We start from the raw sequence: 19,276 nt of genomic DNA on the forward strand, positions 1-19,276 counted from the left end.
CGCGCACCACAGAGCTGGCGCTCGGTGCGGGATAATACACATAACGCCCCATCAGTAGTAATAGGACTGTGTTCACATATGGAGGTCTCACGAGAAAGCTCACATTTTTCGCCTCTGGAGGCGCATTGGAGTGATGGGCTACCACACACACACTGCTCAAGCCACAGGGGGAAACAGCAGCTGGAAACCTAGTGTCACCTTCTACTGAGGGTTGTTGCTGTGCGCCCCACTCATCAGATTACCCCAAAGGAAAAGCCCGGCACTGTACAGGGAAACACGACCTTTATTAGCCGCCCGCCTCCTGCCCGATTTACGCAGAGGTGCCAGAAGTCGCGCTTTTCCATCTTGAATGATTTCCTCCGGTTCCTTTGGATGTCCTCCATCTTGGCTACATGCCTATCCAGTCATGGTCCAGATTATTCCCCAAGGACACAGTACACTGTTCGGACCGCGGATTTCCGCCTCCAATCTTCGCTCACTCTGGCATCTCTAGAAGGTCTCGTTTTTCCAATAAGTTTTCCCATGAAAACGCTCCTCCATACTGTATCTGTACATAGTTAACAAATGAGGCAGGAATTCGGCAGGAGTGAAATGGCCGCACCTCACATAACCTACCGACGCACAGAAGGTCGTGCGGCAAGTCTGTCGCGTAGTGGAGACGACCGGAGGGGCGACAAGTCGGTGCGACCACTCGGCCCGAGGATGTTTCTCGTCGCTGAGGTTCACTGCGTTCTCACTTCCCATGAACCATAGCATGTGCAGCCCAAATTTCAGTAGGATCGATCACCTCTTTTAGGGCTCATACCCATTGGCGATGAAAAAGAACGGTCTGTTTTCTGGATGGAAAAATATGCGATTTGTAGGCAATTTTTCATCACATCATCCGTTTTTCATCCATATGCAATGCGTTTTTTTTTTAATCTGCAACTATTTTTCTACAGTCATTTACAGGACCATTTACAGTGTTCTATCACACAGAATGGTAATGTATCCGTAAAAAACAGACGGAAAACGGATAGTCCGTTTTTCGTCCTTTTTTTATCTCATCCATTGACTTGCATTGGCAAGTCTCATCAGAAAATCCCAGCAAATCCCAGCATGCTGCGATTTTTTTTCTGAGTCCAATTTCGGATGAGAAAAGAATCACAAATGAGATGTCACCTATTGAATAACATTTGTCAGAGTGCAATCCGATTTTGTCTTCAGTGAGCCCTTAAGGTGTGTGCACACAGTGCGGATTCTCCCACGGATTTTTCCGCACAAAAACCGCAGCTCTTGGCAGAAAACAGGTGCATTTTTGATGCGTTTTATATAGATATTTCCATAGATATATCTATAGACATATACATAGATATATCTAAAGTTATATAGCCATATATATTTAAAAAAAAAAAAAAAAAAACAGAAAAAAAATGGCGTGGGCTCCCGCGCAGTTTTCTGCACCAGAGGGGGAAAGCAGACAATGGGGGGGCCAATATTTGTAGCCCGGGAAGGGGGTAATACCCATGCCCCTTCCCAGGCTATGAATATCAACCCGCAGCTGTCTGCATAGCCTTTACTGGCTATTAAAATAGGGAGACCCCCCCCCCGAAAAAATAACGTGGGGTCCCCCTATATTTTATAGCCAGAAAGCTACACAGACAGCATCGGGCTGATATTCATAGCCTAGGAAGGGGCCATGGATATCGGCCCCCCCGGCTATAAATACCAGCCCGCAGCCGCCCCAGAAATGGCACGTCTCTAAGATGCGTCAATTCTGGCACTTAGCCCCCTCTCTTCCCACTCCCGTGTAGCGGTGGGATATGGGGTAATAAGGGGTTAATGTCACCTTGCTATTGTAAGGTGACATTAAGCCCGGTTAATAATGGAGAGGCGTCAATAAGACACCAATCCATTATTAATCTTTTGAAAGGGTTAAAAAAACACATAAGAATAAAGTCTTTTAATGAAATAAAACACAACACGGTTTTCATCTTTCTATTTAACTCCCAGATCCAAGCGACGCCCTCGGTCTCCTAGAAAAAAAAAGAAAAATAACCGTATACTCCCTGTCCGACGCAGTCCAATTAATAACGAGGGTCCCACGACGATCTCCCCTATAGAACAGTGACATCAGCAGATGTTACCACTCTATAGGGCCTCCCGTGATGAACTGACAGGAGACCATGCCTCCTGCAGTCCATCACTGAGGTTACCTGAGTTCAGAGTCTCCCTTTACAGCACTGCTGTGTGAGAATTAGGCTGTGTGCACACGCTGCGGATTTTGCTGCGGTTCCGCAGCGGTTTTGGTGTACAGTACAATGATTCCCTATGGGAATCAAAAACCGCAGTGCAGACGGTGCGGAATTTTCCGCGCGGATTATCTGCGGTTTTCAATCCGCAGAAAGAATTGACATGTCAATTCTTTCTGCGGATTCTCCTGCGGTTTGCCATCTCCTCCATTGAGGAGATGAAAAACCGCAGGGCAAAACCGCAGAGCAATCCGCAGGTAAAACCGCAGGTCTTTTGACCTGCGGTTTCACCTGCGGATTGTACAAAATCCGCGCGGATGAATCCGCACCTTTTCCGCAGCGTGTGCACACAGCCTTAGCGTTAGGGTTACAGGACCTCTTTCCTAGCGGAGGGATACACAGCGGAGGATTACCTCCGCCTGTCATTTCAATGCTGTAGCCCCTGGAGAGCGGTCGCATCAGCTGATGTGGCAGCTCTCCACGGGAGATCGTTCTGGGACACTCGTTATTAATTGGACTACGGCGGAAAAGTAAGTATAGGTTGGTTTATTATTTTATTTTTATTACAGGAGATCGATGGCTTCGGGGAATTAGGTGTTTGCGGTATGTACTCTATGTTATGTGTTGTATGTTATATGTTGTATGTTCTGTTTATGTTCTGTATGTTGTATTTGTTCTGTGTTGTATGTTCTGTGTGTTGTATGTTCTGTTTTTTTTTTTGTTTTACTTTCAACACATTAGCCGGATGATGGGACTACTACTGTCCCATCATTGGCTAATGTGTCACTCACTGTTAGAGTAGCAGGCATAGCCCGATGGGACTTGTAGTCCCATCGGACAATGCCTGCATACACATACAAACACACACAGCCCCGCAGACCCCGCCAGTCCGATGACCCCCGCACAGGCCCCGCCAGACCCCCTGACAGCCTGATGACCCCTGCACAGGCCGGGTAACCCCCCGCACAGGCCCCGCCAAACCCCCGGACAGCCCTGAGCCCCGCACAGGCCCGGTAACTACCCGCACAGACCCCCCCCGACAGCCCGATGAGCCCTGCAGACCCCCCGCACAAACACATAGCTCGCACACACATACACACCCAGTCACCGCCCACACACTATACACACACAGTCACCACTCACACTCCGCCCACACTCTTCCTTCCTCTCGATCTGCAGCGTTTCATCTGCTGCAAAGCCGCAGATCTTTTTGAGACCTGCAGTTTTGCTGCAGATCTATGCAAGTCAATGGGTACAGAAACGCTGCAGATCCGCCCAAAGAATTGACATGCTGCGGAAATGAACCCTCAGCTAATCCGCGCTGATTTTTCCGCAGCAAGTGCCCTAAAGTGGCAAAGGCGCTGCAAGTGCGGCTACCAAGAGGAAATGATTTTTATTTCTCCGACTTTCAGCCATAGTCTCTAGGGATTCCCTGGCACATTGACAGAGATAACGGTTATCCAGTGTACCAGGCAGTGGTTATAGTCTCCGATCACTGTGTACAAAGTGGTGACTCAAGGCACGCCTTTATGACTCTGCTGAAGGGGGGGGAGTAAATGTTACCTCCTCCCTGTAGACACTCTTCAATGCAGGGTTAATCGTACAGATTAACCCCATATCTGCAGGTTAAAGGGGTTGTCAACTACTTAGGGCAACCCCTTCTTAAACTAAATGTTCGGCCCCGATAAAATACTATACTCACCTCCCGTGCTGGCTCCGTTCCAGTTTGTCAGTGGAGGGGTGGAGACAGTGACCCCAGCGCCGATTGTGTTCCGGCATCACTTGTCACAACACCGCATCACAGCCCAAGTAGAACTACTGCCAACACTGCGGGAACGGCACTGGGAGGTTAGTGTAGGTTTTATTATTTTATCGGGGCCAAACACTTAATTTAAGAATGGATTGTCCTAGTAGTGGACAACCCGTTTAATAACATTTGGGGTCATGACCAGTTCCATGTAATGGACCGGACTAGTGCATGTCAATAGTTGATAGCTTCCACACCTGTCTAGTGTACAGACAAGGACACAGAGCTACATATGGATGTGACTCGCCAAAGTTTTAGTAGCACCACAAGAACCATGGCATTGAAGGGAGAGTCGCATGGCCGTATAACTCGGACGAGGATCGCAATGTAACTGTCCTTCTGCTCTCCCAGCAGGAGCGTGACAGCATGTATTTCTATGCAGCTGTTACACTTGGCATTATATGGCCGTGTGACACGCTGACCATCACTATGCTCACATCAGAATACCCACCCCAACTACCAAGACCGGTGACCTGAACAAACTGCCTCACAGGCATGTCAGAAGTAGTTAGCTCAGGTCAGAAGACCAGGACGTTGGGTCAGGTATTGTAATAAGAGCACAATCCATAAGGCCTGTTTCACACATCAGTTTTTCACCATCAGTCAAAATCCGCCAAAATTTGAAAATGGCGGATCCGATAAAAATGTGTAAAAACTGATGCAAGTGTATGGTACGGATCCGTTTTTTGACGGATCCGCTAGACTGATTTTTGTACGGATCCGTCAAAAACCGGACCCGTACCATCCGCTGGCATCCGTTTTTTCCATCCGTTGGATCCGTTTTCTGACGGATCCGTTTTTCCACACCTCCAAAATGGGATGCTCCCAAATATGATTGGCTCTTGGAAAATGCTCCCAAATGTGATTGGATCCTGGAAACTAGGGGAAACTATATCTATGGTGTTGTAAAACAATATCTTTGAAAGGTTTTATAACTAGTGGCAGAGATGGAAGGAGTCATTGCGAATATTAACAGCTTCTGTGTGGAATTTGATTTTCAATGCAATCGGTTGGCAATTATTGCTCTCCAGAGGGAGAAAAGACTGCGAATCCTGCGTCTCCCACGCATGAAGAGACGACGGCAGTGGATTCATCCGATAAATGCAGAGATTTACCCTTGGCGTGTTTTCTACACTGTATCTGGAATTGAGGGATAATCCGGACAAGTTCTTCAATTATGTACGGATGAGGCACGACCTGTTTGAGATATTGGTGGAGCGTGTTGGAGCACAAATCCTTAGAAGGGACACCTACATGCACTTTTCTATTTCACCGGCGGAGCGTTTGATAGTGACCCTTCGGTAAGTTATCTATTTTTTACAAGTTTTCAGATTCTGCAGACTTTTATTGTTATGTTATGGATTTTAGTTTGTATTAATTTTACTTTTTTCCCTTTTTTTGCCAGATTCCTGGCAACTGGAGAATCCTTCACCTCCCTCCATTACCAGTTCCGGCTTGGGATTTCAACAATATCTGGAATTGTCCAACAGACCTGCCGGGCATTGTGGGATTGTCTACACGAGGAGTACATCCCAGAGCCAACACAGGAGAGGTGGCTGGAGATTGCCGACAGCTTTCAAGAAATCTGCCAGTTTCCAAATTGTGTTGGTGCAGTTGATGGGAAGCATATCAGGATTGTGAAACCCATCGGATCTGGATCAGAATTTTTCAACTGCAAGAAATTCTTCTCCATTGTACTGATGGCCATTGCAGACGCAAAATGCAAATTTATTGCTGTGGACATTGGTGCGTATGGTCGATCAAATGATTCTCAGGTGTTCAAGATGTCCGCAATGGGCCGTCGTTTGTATGGAGACAATTTTGATTTCCCACCTCCAAGACCACTCCCTGGAACAACAGGCCCACCAATGCCATTTGTGTGTGTTGGTGATGACACATTTCAACTGTCCAAACATCTTCTCAAGCCATATGGTAGTCGTGGATTGACGCACAGCAAAAAAAATTTAACTATCGATTGACCAGAGCGCGAAGAGTGGTGGAGTGCGCTTTTGGGATTTTAACTGCATAATGGAGAGTCCTGTTAACGGCCATAAAAATTAAAACAGAGACAGTGGATGAGGTGGTGAAGGCATGTGTCATCCTGCACAATTTTGTACTTTCAAAGGAACCTGTTTCCATGGAAGAAAATGTTTGTGAAACCACCTTGTGGGATTATCAGCAGAAAAGTGTTCGGAGTACTGTGTCAGTGTCAAGAATGAGGGACACATTTGCGGATTATTATCTGTCACCAGAAGGAAGAGTCGACTGGCAAGATGACAAGGTTACATTTTTTTTTTTTTTTTCTTTACCAAGGTTCCTTTTTTGGATAAGAAAAACTTTAGTAATTTTTCCTTTTTGAGTTTTGATACCTTTACACCAATTGTGGGTAATAACAGTGTTGTGTTTTTTTACCTTTACACCACCAGTGTACTTTACCAAGTGTTGTGTTTTTTGTACCTCTACACCACTGGTATACTTTGAAATGTTACCACGTGTTGTGTTTTTTTACCTTTACACCACCAGTGTACTTTACCAAGTGTTGTGTTTTTTGTACCTTTACACCACCAGTGTACTTTGAAATGTTACCAAGTGTTGTGTATTTGTATCTGTACACCACCGGTGTACTTTCAACCTTTTACCAAGAACTAAAGAAAAAAAGGAAACTACACAATAAAATTGTTTTGAAGCAAAAACATGTTTATTTTTACATTTTTTAAAATACTGTTGTTGTTTACATTTTTTAGAAAAAAAAATTTATTTTAATTTTTTATAAAAATTTTTATTTTTTTTTTACAAACTTAAAGATGCCGGTATTAATGGGTGGAGAGATCATCGGAGGGGTTAACAGGGTTGACCACATCGAGGGGGGGGTGGAGGACTGGGAACGGAGTTGGTGAGGATCAGAAGTGGAAGGGGGGTTGAAAACATGAGGTTGGGACGGGAGTTGATGGACAGAGGAGGTTTGTGGGAACATTGAAGGTGTGTGTGGGGGTGGGTATGGTGAGGGCATTGGGGTATAATGCAATGGGGAAGGAAGGTACTGGGAAGAATGGAATGGGGAACTAGAGAAAGGAGAAGGAGTGGTAGGAGGATGGATGGTGGTAGGAGGATGGATGGTGGTGAAAGGATGGACGATGGAAGGATGGACGGGGGAAGGATGGACAGAGGGAGGATGGACAGAGGGAGGATGGATCGTGGAATGAGGTGATGGAATAGGTGCATGGGATGCTTCGGACATTGCAGCAACTAGAGCATTGTGACAGGCTTGCATCACATGCATCTGCTGGTATTTAAACCTTCAATTTGCCGGACAACTGAATGAAAAAAAATATGTCTCGGCATCTGGTTTGACTCTGCATTCATCCGTTCCATGTAGCTTCTGAGTTCCATGATACTTTGATTTATTCGTTCAACCCAGAAGCTAACTGCTGACCATAAATGTGGAAAGCATTCTAGACGGATGAGTTCAGACTCAAACAGACAAGGTCATCCTTTCCAGACCTCTCAGACGCTGCCGTCCAGAACCAAAAGTTGGTCGAGATGTTGCGGCAGTGTCAGAGGGGTGTTGCAAAGGGTACTGTAAATTGTCACCAACAGCTTCATGTGATGAAGTCTGCCCTGCTGCTCCAGTGCTGGTGGGACGAGACAAGAGGGAAGGTAGAGAGGGGTCGGATACCTCGATGTGGTCACCGGTGGCGGTCTCCGAAGGGATCCCTCCAGAGGGAGGCAACTCAGAAGCAGGCTCCCGAGGGCTGCAGACGGTGCTAAAAAAGAGAAAAAAAAATACATTAATATATTGATATTTCATTTAACATTGCTGAAAAAAAAATAGGTTAAACATGTAAACATTTGTACTACAGAAATGGTGTGTGGAATATTTATACCTTCTGCTCACCATCGTTGACCAGAGGAACGACAGGGCTCTGTAATGTTTATACGGGGTGCTCCTGCGTCCTCCCGATCCACTCGGGGCCTGCATCTCCTTGTTGAAGTCCCTCTTGAAGCGATCCCTGAGCGACCGCCACCGTATGATAACCCTGTCACCTGTGAAGGAAAAAAAAAAAAAAGTGGTTAGTATTCAACACTTCACATGCTAGAATATAAGTTACTGAAATTGGAATACTTACGCACAAAATCCCTGGCCCTCGGATCGAGCTCCTCCCAGTTCTCTACAACCTCCGAACACACCTCATCCCATAGCCGTCGGGTGGTTGGTTGGTCGGCATGTAAGCGGTTTGCCATGTTCCACAGGGGCTCCTGTGGTTGCACCAACTCAATGAGGAGGTCAACATCAATGAGAAGAGCCTCTTCAACATGTCTGTGGGGAGCACGCTGTGAAACCTGTGAAGAAAAAAAATTAAAAAAAATGATTACATTCAAACACATGAGGTTCATTAATCAATCACCAAAATAAAGGTTTACTTACCGTTCGCCGACCACCAGAGCCATCACCTCGACGACGTTGGGATGTCCTGGGAGTCACTCTAGTGCGGGCACCGGATACTGAAGGCTGTTAAAAAAAAAAAAAAAAAATTTGGGGGTTGGTGGATGCGTAGTTATTGTGTGTGCTGTGATGAATATTTGTCTTGGGTGTAGCATTATGTATGTACGTATGTGAGTTTTTGCATCTGCTAAACTTACACTCTGCGCGCCCCCTCCTTGCATTTCTCCACCCTGCATGTCACCTCCTGGAAGCTCCTCAGATTCAGCTTCCTGTGAAAACATAATACATGCATATAGGGTTAAAAAAAAAAGGTGAAAAATAAGAGTAAAAAAAACATTATTTATATTACCTCAGTTTGCTGATGATGTGAGGGGGAGCTGTTGTGAGTTCATTTTCCCCTTCACTACTAAGGCCCGAGGAACTCCCTCTTCTGGTGAAGAAAGGTAGTGAGCCTGATTGTCAAACACCTGGGGCTGATGATGATGACTGGCTGAGTGGAGTTAATGACTGGATATAAGGCTGCCGATGCCCTTCTGGCCTGCGGGTGATTTCTCTGTGGACTTCTAGGAAACCAGTCTGATTCCTGCTCATCTAAAGCTAAGATTTCTGCTTTGCCTTTTTGCATTAGTGTTTTGTTTTCCTTGCTTTTCTGGATTCTGCCATTCCCTGCTGGGGTGAGCTGAATCTCCTTTTGCCTGTTGCTCTGTCCTCAGAATATTCCTGAGTACTGACATAGCCTTTTTTGAAGCCTAGCGTCTTCAGGGCCTTTTTTACTGTCAGTTTGTTGGCTCTTATTTTCATAGGGTTTTTCACGGATTGCAGACAGCAGCCTTCCTGTCCTTTCCTATCTATGCTAGCTTGGGCCCCATCTTTGCTCAGTCTATCTTTCTGTCTGTGTTTTGTTCTTTCTTCTTGCTTCACCGTTATTATATGTTGGGGGCTGCCTTTTGCTTTGGGGTCTGCTCTGGGGCAGTTTAGATTTCCCTTTCTGTCTTTAGGCAATGTAGTCCTCCGGCTGTGATCGAGGGGCCTAGGGCATCGTAGGAGCCCCCCACGGCTACTGCTAGTTGTGTTGATAGGTTCAGGGGTCTGCAATCCGATAGCTGCCAACTTCTCTGGTTTTCTGGACTTAGCTAGCATTTCTATTTTTGCCTCCTACGGTGACTCAATCATAACAGGGAGCTCCCAGAAGACATTATTGCTGCGGCCGGGCTTGCGGGTCTGCTGCGGTGTGGCTGGCGGGTCCTTCCTGAATGGATCTGCAAGTATAAAGGCACTTGTTAAGCTACTATACAAAGGATAACAAAAGCTTTCAGGCCTTTATACTTACTGGGAAAATTGAAGGTTTTCTTATGTGGGTCTAGTGGCTCTGCTGCGGCCTTTGGGGGCCTTCCTGAACGGATCTGCAAGTATAAAGACACTTGTTAAGCTACTATACATAGGATAACAAAAGCTTTCAGGCCTTTATACTTACTGGGAAAACTGAAGGTTTTCCTATGTGGGTCTGGTGGCTCTGCTGCGGCCTGGCGGGTATGCTGCGGCCTGCTGAGTTCTTCCTGAACGGATCTGCAAGTATAAAGAGAATTTTAATAACATAAAAAAAATCTTCATTGGTATTAATGTGTGTAATTCCCTGAAACTCTCACTGAGAGTATACCCAAGTGTTTGCATTTGTGTAAATTCCCTTAAAAAATATCTCACTGAGAGGGTAACGAAACTGTGATTGGATGTGTGTAATTCCCTGAAACTCTCACTGAGAGTATACCCAAGTGTTTGCATGTGTGTAAATTCCCTGAAAATCTCTCACTGAGAGTGTAACCATACTGTGATTGCATGTGTGTAATTCCCTGAAACTCTCACTGAGAGTATACCCAAGTGTTTGCATGTGTGTAAATTCCCTGAAAATCTCTCACTGAGAGGGTAACCACACTGTGATTGGATGTGTGTAATTCCCTGAAACTCTCAGAGAGTATACCCAAGTGTTTGCATGTGTGTAAATTCCCTGAAAATCTCTCACTGAGAGTGTAACCACACTGTGATTGCATGTGTAATTCCCTGAAACTCTCACTGAGAGTATACTCAAGTGTTTGCATGTGTGTAAATTCCCTGAAAATCTCTCACTGAGAGGGTAACCACACTGTGATTGGATGTGTGTAATTCCCTGAAACTCTCACTGAGAGTATACCCAAGTGTTTGCATGTGTGTAAATTCCCTGAAAATCTCTCACTGAGAGTGTAACCACACTGTGATTGCATGTGTAATTCTCTGAAACTCTCCCTGAGAGTATACCCAAGTGTTTGCATGTGTAAATTCCCTTACAATCTCTCACTTGAGAGTATAACCACACTTGTATACCAAAAACCAACACTTAATGTTACCTTTTTTGCATGTATACCCATACTTAATTTTACCTGGTTTTAAAATAATACTTCGGACAGTTTTTATAAAGTTTTTTTTTTTTTTTTTTTTCACAAGTAGGAGCTACTCTGCTCTTTATTTTAAATACCACAATAAATGAAAAATAAAAAAACACTGATATACTACAGTAACACCACATACAACACCACATACAATACACAACACAATCACAGCACAATTGCAAATATGCAAATAAAATTACAGTTCTATGAAAATAAAATTCAGTACACATGCAACAGAAAAACAATTAACGTTTGAAAAAAAAGCATAATAAAAATACACACACACAGACATGCAACACTGTGAGGTCACGAACATACATGCAGGAAGGCATGCCACACACACAGACAGGCCACACACAAATAGTTTAATAATCATACAATTGCAGGCTTTGGTAGCAGGCTGTTGGTGCAATGGTAGGCCTCTCCGTCTTGGCTTGGTGCTGGGCAGCTGCTGGCAGGCCTCTTGCTCCAGGGGTCTTGCAGCTGGGGGTCTTGCTGCTGGGCAGGCTATGGCTGGCTGGCTCTGTCTCTCTCTTTCTTCTCAGCTGGGGGTCTTTCTGCTGTGCAGGTGCTGGCTGGCTCTGTGTCTTCAGTATGGCTGGTGCCGGATGTCTGGGCCCAATGATTAATTAGCCCACCTTATATAGTTTTTGGACTGTCTGGAAAAGTATCTTTTTTTCTGAGCATGCTCAGTACGATTTGGCGGATTCCGCAAAATAGTGGATAGGCGCCCATTCTACCACATGGCGGACGACGGCGGATCCGCCGTCTCCCGCCATTTTGACGGAGCCAAAAAACGCTGCAAAGTCCGTTCACCTCAGACAGAATCCGCCAGAAATCTGGCGGATCCGCCGAATAGCGGACGACTATCCGCCACTAATGTATCTCAATTGGAAAAAATGGCGGATCCGCCACAAGAAAAGCGGATCCGCCATTTTCAAATTTTGGCGGATTTTGACTGATGGTGAAAAACTGATGTGTGAAACAGGCCTAAACACAGATGTGGGAAATCGGCTTTAAGGGCCCCTGTCACCGATTTTGAGACGCAACAGCGATATCGGTAGCGATATCGCTACATGTGACATTTACCTCTGACCGGCACCCCCAATGGCTATCGTTGATCGCGTGAGATCGTCCTAGTCCATTTCTCGTTGTCGGCTTCCTGCTGGCGCAGACGAGCGACTCCATGGACGTGGGAGGAAGTCGTCACCAGAGCTGCCGTCTGACAGGTAAGTAACGACCACCGACCGCTGCTGCATCGCTAGTGAGATCTGCCTGTTTGGCAGCTCACTAGCGACCATTTAGCGATGCACCAGTGATCCTGACTGGGTCGTATCGTTGTCGGGATCGCTGGTACATCGCTAAATGTAATGGGACCTTTACACTTCATACTTATATCAGATCTCTCTTGATATGATCTGAAGGACCTTGAGCTGAGAAAAAAAACCTTGTTCTCCATTTTGGCAATGCCTTTCATAACATCTCTAAAATATGATCTGTCCGTTTACTTCTCAACATTATAATCAAAATACCAGTGAAAAAACAAGGTCATAAAGTTATGCAAATTGAGAAACTAGCAGGTATCTGTAAGATCTGAAAATAATGAAATCTTTAAGCACTTTGCTCCAATCTGTTTCATGTAGGAGGACCATAAAAGCCAGATTGGAAGCAATTTTTTTGTAGCCATACGAAATTTCAGACATTGTATTACGTCTTGTATGATGCCTCCTTTCTATGTCAGACTGAGAGGGACAAAATCCTTTAACTGAGAGTCATTGGTTTATTATTTTGGCAGATTGTTACATGCATAGTCCAAAACATCAGCACTGTTCAAAAATGGGTGTCCCACTTGTTGGGAGAACAATGATGAAGTGCACGGAATGGCGCATACTGATCCATTCTGTACTGCAAGTGAAATTGGATGCCATATACCAAACAACAAACTGTACAAACAAACCATCAAAAGGCATTTGCACAACACTGGGTTACGAGCCAGAAGTCCACAAGTGTCAAATGTTCCATTGACCTCATAGCACCACGTTCAAAGGCTATAGAGCAAGGCGGCAATGGAGGCTGGAGCAATGAGTGCCACTTTTTGCTTGGTCGCAATGCTTGCCAGAGATAAGTCTGGAGAGCAGGTGGGCAAAGCCATGAAAAGGCCTTCACTGGAGAACGTGACATTGGTCCTTTTCTCTGGATTGTGATGTGTAAAATGGCTTAATGTAAGGTAGCCAAACCCTTCTAGCCTTAATCCCATGTAAACAGTTCGATGTTACATTGATTTGGTCTTAGAATCAGTTGTACGGCCATTTCTTCATTGTCCTAGGAGATGTTTTTCAACATGAGAATGCCAGGTCGTTTCTTACCCATGCTACTATGAGCAGCCTGTGTGGCCTAAATGAGATACCATGGCTTGCTGCTTCTTTGGACTTGTCTCCAATCAAACACATCTGGGATGTCATTGGTTGCCAATTGCAAAGGAAGATGCCACCTGCGGATTTTGACGATTTGCATGCCCGAATGCATTCAGCATGGCAGACCAGTCCTCAGATAAGAATTAATGACATTATTGATAACATGCCATGACATCTAAAGGGCATGTCACACTAAGAGATATCGCTAGCAATATCGCTATAACTAGTGACGTTATAGCGATATTGCTAGCGATATCTCTGTGTCTGATACTTACCAGCGACCGGCTCCCCCGCTGGTTATCGCTGATCGCGCGAGAACGTTCAGGACTGTTTCTCATCGTCAGCTTCCTGTGGCGCTTCCTGCTGTGAGGACGAGCGACGCGTGGAGCCGGGCGGGAGGACGCAGGATCGCCTGGTGTGACAGGTAAGTAGCGATCCCCGTCCTCAGCGATGTCGCTAGTGAGATCTGCCTGTGTGGCAGCTCACTAGCGACCACTTAGTGATGTACCAGCGATCCTGACCGCGTCATATCGCTGGTCGGGATCGCTGGTACATCGCTAAGTGTGACAGTACCTTTAGTGCATGTATTTCTGCACTTAACACTCATACTTAATACTGAGTAAATTGAGATATTTTTCAAAATGTTGTTTCCATTATTTCCATAACTTAACATGTCTAGCAATCTTGTTATTTCTAGGATTTTTCCTTCTTGGTGTTGCAATTTCAGTGATGAGGAGTGTATTTTAGGAGAAACATGGCAGGAGTATTGTCTAATGTACTCCTCCAACGCATGCCACCGTATAGCCATACATGAGCTATTCACTCCCAAAGTAAAAAAAATGTAGAAATAAAGGACTTCACCAACAAATGCGCTGGGAACATGATTTTCTCATACTTGATTCTGATTCTATGCATTTAGTTGTGTTTGACCCTTGGATAGTCTGTAGGCCACTTCTCGCCATGCTTCTGTTTTCCACAGCTTCTTTCTAATGCTTGATGCTCATTCACGTGTCATTCTAGATGGTATCTAGCCAAAGGGTCTTCGATATCCCAGTTCCTTTTACCACTGACAATGCAGAGTAGCATCTCCTTTACTTATGAATTTGCCCTCTTGACATTTTTAAATTATTTTAAAATCTGAAATGTTGGCCTACTGAAAGTACGGTATATTCAGTAAATGCACTCAATACTTTGTTGGGCCTCCTTTGGCATCAATTACTGCATCAATGCGGCGTGGCATGGAGGCGATCAGCCTGCGGCACTGCTGAGGCGTTATGGAAGCCCAGGTTGCTTTGATAGCAGCCTTCAGCTGGTCTGCGTTGTTGGGTCTGGTGTCTCATCTTTCTCTTGACAATACCCCATAGATTCTCTATGGGGTTGAGGTTAAGGCCAGGCGAGCTTCCTGGCCAATCAAGCACAGTGATACTGTTGTTTGTAAACCAGGTATTGGTACTTTTGGCAGTGTGGACAGGTGCCAAGTCCTGCTGGAGAATGAAATTTCCATCTCCAAAAAGCTTGTCGGCAGAGGGAAGCATGAAGTGCTCTAAAATTTCCTGGTAGATGGCTGCGCTGACTTTGGTATTGATAAAACATAGTGGACCTATACCAGCAGATGAGATGGCTCCCCAAACCATCACGGATTGTGGAAACTTCACACTAGACCTCAAGCAGCTTGGATTGTGTGCCTCTCCACTCTTCCTAAAGACTCTGGGACTTTGAATTCCAAATGAAATGCAAAATTTACTTTCATCTGAAAGCAACAGCTTGGACCACTGAGCAACAGTCCAGTTCTTTTTCTCCTTCCCAGATATGACGCTTCTGGTATTGTCTATTGGTGATGAGTGGCTTGACACAAGGAATGTGACACCTGTAGCCCATGTCCTGGATACGTGTGTGTGTGGTGGCTCTTAAAGCAATGACTCCAGCAGTAGTCCACTCCTTGTGAATCTCCCCAAAATTTTTGAATGGCCTTTTCATAACAATCCTTTCGTTGCCGAGACCTGAATCTGAGCATGCGCCGCTCCCGGCGGCTATTTTCCCAAAGGCCACCGCATCGCAGCACAGGATCTACAGGGGTCTCCAGGCTTTCACGAAATGCTGCACAGAGCACCACCACCGCCACCCCATAGAGGGACACCACCACCGCCGCACCTGTCGCAAAATGCCGGTGGAGCCCCGCCGCACCACCACCGCCACACCAGCCTGGCATAGGATTTCCCGAAGGCCACTACACCAGCCTGGACCACTGAACAACCCCTGTGACCTCTCCTCCACCTGTGCCGATTACCCCCCCCCCCGGTAAGCTGAATTCGGACTGTAAGACGGACCCCCATTTGACACATTATATTTTTTTTCCCTATTTTCCTTCTGAAAATTTGGGGTGCCTCTTATGATCCGGTGCGTCTTATAGTCTGAAAAATATGGTATGGTTTTCATTACTGACCCACAGGTAATCCGCAAATACAGCCACAAAAAAACCCCTAAAAAACACATCTTTTTTGCAGTTTTTTACTCCCCGATTGATCTACAAAGAAGCTCTGCAATAAAACTGCATTTTTTTCTACGACATAAAAATTGACATCATGTGGATTGCAGGTTCATTTCAGCATGGAAAACACCAGTAACATGGATGAGAATTTTAAATTCTCATACACTTTGCTGCTATTGTAAAATGCCGCAGATGGTCAGACCAAAATCCATACAGAAAATCTGCATTGGCTCTAGTGTGAACAAGCATCATAGGTAACCTGCATAAAAAGCGTTCTTGATAATTCTCTCTAGACTCCCTAATAACTGCTATTCCATATTCTTATTGTGGCAGATATTGGGGCTGCCTTTGGTTCCTGTGTAGCTGCACAGGCAGTAATTCCACCTGCAGATACTCCAATTGTTTTTTGCGCATGTGAAAAATCCCTGATGACTGAATGAGACCTAACGATTGTAGGATGAACTGGAGACAGATTACAGTACAAATCCTCACCAATACTATTGCCAATGGATCTCCGCAGCCATGTTCTAGTGGAAAGCCTTCTAATACAATACAATGCAAAGCGTCAAAAGTCTTGAGAAAGGGGAAAGTAATTCACTGCCGGGTACAAAAGTGAAAAAACACCCAAAACAACTTAGCTGAGGTGATATATTTAATAAATAAAAAAAAAAAAAATAATAAAAAGGTTTTGTCCATCCAAGCATTTATTGTAGACACTGAAGAAAAATATGGTGCAAGTTGTACATTTTAGAGTAAAGCAAATTCACATTATCAAACCAGAGTGGACAACAAATGCTCTTTCCTCTGTAACATATTAAAAGATTTCTCTTTTATATGTGAGTAATTATACATCAGTGTAATACAAGGCAGTCCATAGTACAATGTTAAAAAAGAAATAGGTGAAATACATGTTACAACGCTAAAAATGTAAAACCTCTGGTAGGTATCATACCATTAGACAGCTTCCAACAAGGGAAACTAGCAGTTCATGCTTCTCTGGCACTTCCGTGAGGAAGCAAGCGCTTCTTTCCCAGTTCAGGCAATAAGTGGTGTGCCAATTCACATCAAATATCTAGATTTCACGGTGCAAAACAGTACGAAGGAGTACAATCAGCCTCGGTGCCCTACTGCTCATGAGCTGTGGTCGGACATTGAAGTCTCCAGCATCATATCACTTTCATTCATCTCAATCTCAAGAGCTTCTTCCACTGGTGATCTGGCATCAGATGATTTAGGTAGCAAATGAGATGTCTCCAAGGCCATGATACCACTTTCATCAAGGGACTGGCGCTCAAGATCAAATTCTCTCCCTTCCCAAGGAGGTGAAATGATGTTCTTCAAGGTTTTCATTGTATGGACGTCAAAGTCATAACATCTTAATTTGTCTTTAATCTCTGTTCCTAAAAAAAAAAAAAAAAAAAAAAAATGTAACAGCAGACATTTAAATGGATACTCTGGTCATTTCCTTTGAATATAAAATTCTAACTCCTCAGCATATATTCCCACAGCGTAATTTGTTTCATCCCATGATGCGTTAACATGTAGACAGTCTCTCCTGTGCAGATGAATTTCCGTGCACTAAAGGATGATAGTACCAACTATCATATTTCCCTGGCAACTCTGAAGCAGTCAGACAGACTCCCTCTTCCCAAGCTCTACAATCTTTGTTCTTTTCTGTGTATGAGAGCAAAGACATAGTAGATGCCCATACTATGGTTAGTTGTGCCCCTAAGACATGTTGCATCACATTACTACCACTCCTCTCCCATATTTAATTAAAGCTGACAGGTAGAAACTTATCAAAAGCAGGGCACAGTGGAGACGGGTTGTTATAGGACTACACAGACTCTGCACTGTAGTCAGCGAACAGCGGTGGTATATCACAGACTCTCTGCTGCCCTAACATAGGATTCAGAGCAATGCAGCGTGATGAGTCCCTACCCCTTATGCAAAGTCAGAGGCATCATGGAAAATGTAGGCTGGATTAAAGGGGTTTTCCAGCATATTAAATCACGGCTATATTTATGAATGTCAAATTTAACAACATATTCCCAAGTGCTCCAGTTTCGTGGTCTACTAGTTAAAGGGAACCTGCCATGTTGTACTTTTATTCTGATCTGTGGATGCTATACAAAAGGAGAAGTTGATCAGAACGATATATAGGTTTGTGCGAAAAAAGTCAGTGTAAGGGTTCGCACACACCACCGTATAAATGAGACGATTGCGAGCGGATTTTTTATTGGATAGAACTCGGACCAACGTTATTCAATAAGGCAATGATGATGACCACTTTTGTCTGTGAAAAAAAAAAAAACGCAGCACACTACGATTTCACTCTGAAATCAGATGGGTGCGAGGAAAAATATGGGATGCCATATGGAGGCACAGTATAGCATCCGAAAAAAAAAAATCAAAACCGCCAGAGTTACCGTAAGTTTTTTCGGCTGCCGCAACATTGCAATAAAATGCAAGAAGAGTCGGGAATCAAAACAATTGTATCTACCCCAAAATGGTATCAGTAGAAACGTGAGATCGGGGAGCAAAAAATAAGCCCTCACCCAGTCACAGATACCAGAAATTGAATGTGTTCAGGGTCTTGAAAAATGGCTACACAAGTATTTTTTTTTTTTTTTTATGAATTATCAAACTTTTTCACTACTTTAAATAAAACAAAGAAAAAAAACCTATGCATGTTTGAGATCTGCATACTTGTACTGACCTGGAGAATCATATTATCCGGTCAGTTTCCAGTATAGTGAACATGGTAAATAGAAAAAAAAAAGAATTGTGAAATTGCAAGTTTTTTGCAATTTCAACACACTTGGAAATTTTTTCCCGCTTTCCAGTGCATCACAGAAGATTAATGGTGTCCTTCGAACGTACAGCATGTCCCACAAAAAAACAAGCACTCATACGTCTATGGGGATGCAAAAATAAAAGTTTTGGCTCTTGGAAGAAGGGGAGGAAAAAACGAAAAACAAAAACAAACAAACAAAAAAAAAACAGAAAATGGCCACAGCGAGAAGGGGTTAAAGGAAACATATTAGAAGAAATCAAGAGAAAACATATGGCACATCAGCTATGAAAGGTATATAGAAGGCTCACGGTAAGTACTTTAATTCTGACATCAAGCTCATAAGATCCTGCAAACTTAGGGCACAGACAAACAAAGTGTTCATTTAAGGGGGTATTTTCACTATTTACATTTGTCATCTAGCCACAGGACAAGTAATAAATGTATGATCCCTGGTGGGGGTGGTTTTAACCACTGGCCCATCGATTTGAAGACCGATGGTTCAAATTTCTCCTGTGTGAATGGGGCAGCAGACTGAATGTGTGACCATAGCTCAATCATGATTTTTATGGCTGTGGTGGTTAAGGGCACTTCAATAAACCCATGAAAATGAAAAGAGCAGTAGTCACACACGCTTACCACTGCTCCAATCACACAGGGGCCTCTGGCAGGCCCAGA

The 19,276-nt window shown here is 44.4% G+C and overlaps 1 protein-coding gene across 1 annotated transcript in view; it reads right to left on the minus strand.

Annotated features, from left to right (window-relative positions):
- Nucleotides 1-16,443: 16,443 nt before the first annotated feature.
- CDC16 (cell division cycle 16) overlaps nucleotides 16,444-19,276 on the minus strand; it is a 40,334-nt gene continuing 37,501 nt past the window's right edge. Inside the window, exon 18 of the mRNA XM_073590517.1 lies at nucleotides 16,444-17,204. Coding sequence (XP_073446618.1) covers nucleotides 16,936-17,204 — 269 coding nt within the window. The 3' untranslated portion in view covers nucleotides 16,444-16,935. The remainder of the gene's footprint in view (nucleotides 17,205-19,276) is intronic.

Source organism: Dendrobates tinctorius, unplaced genomic scaffold (genome assembly GCF_039654945.1).
Source record: "Dendrobates tinctorius isolate UK_male_01 unplaced genomic scaffold, ASM3965494v1 ptg000117l, whole genome shotgun sequence".
NCBI lineage: Eukaryota > Metazoa > Chordata > Amphibia > Anura > Dendrobatidae > Dendrobates > Dendrobates tinctorius.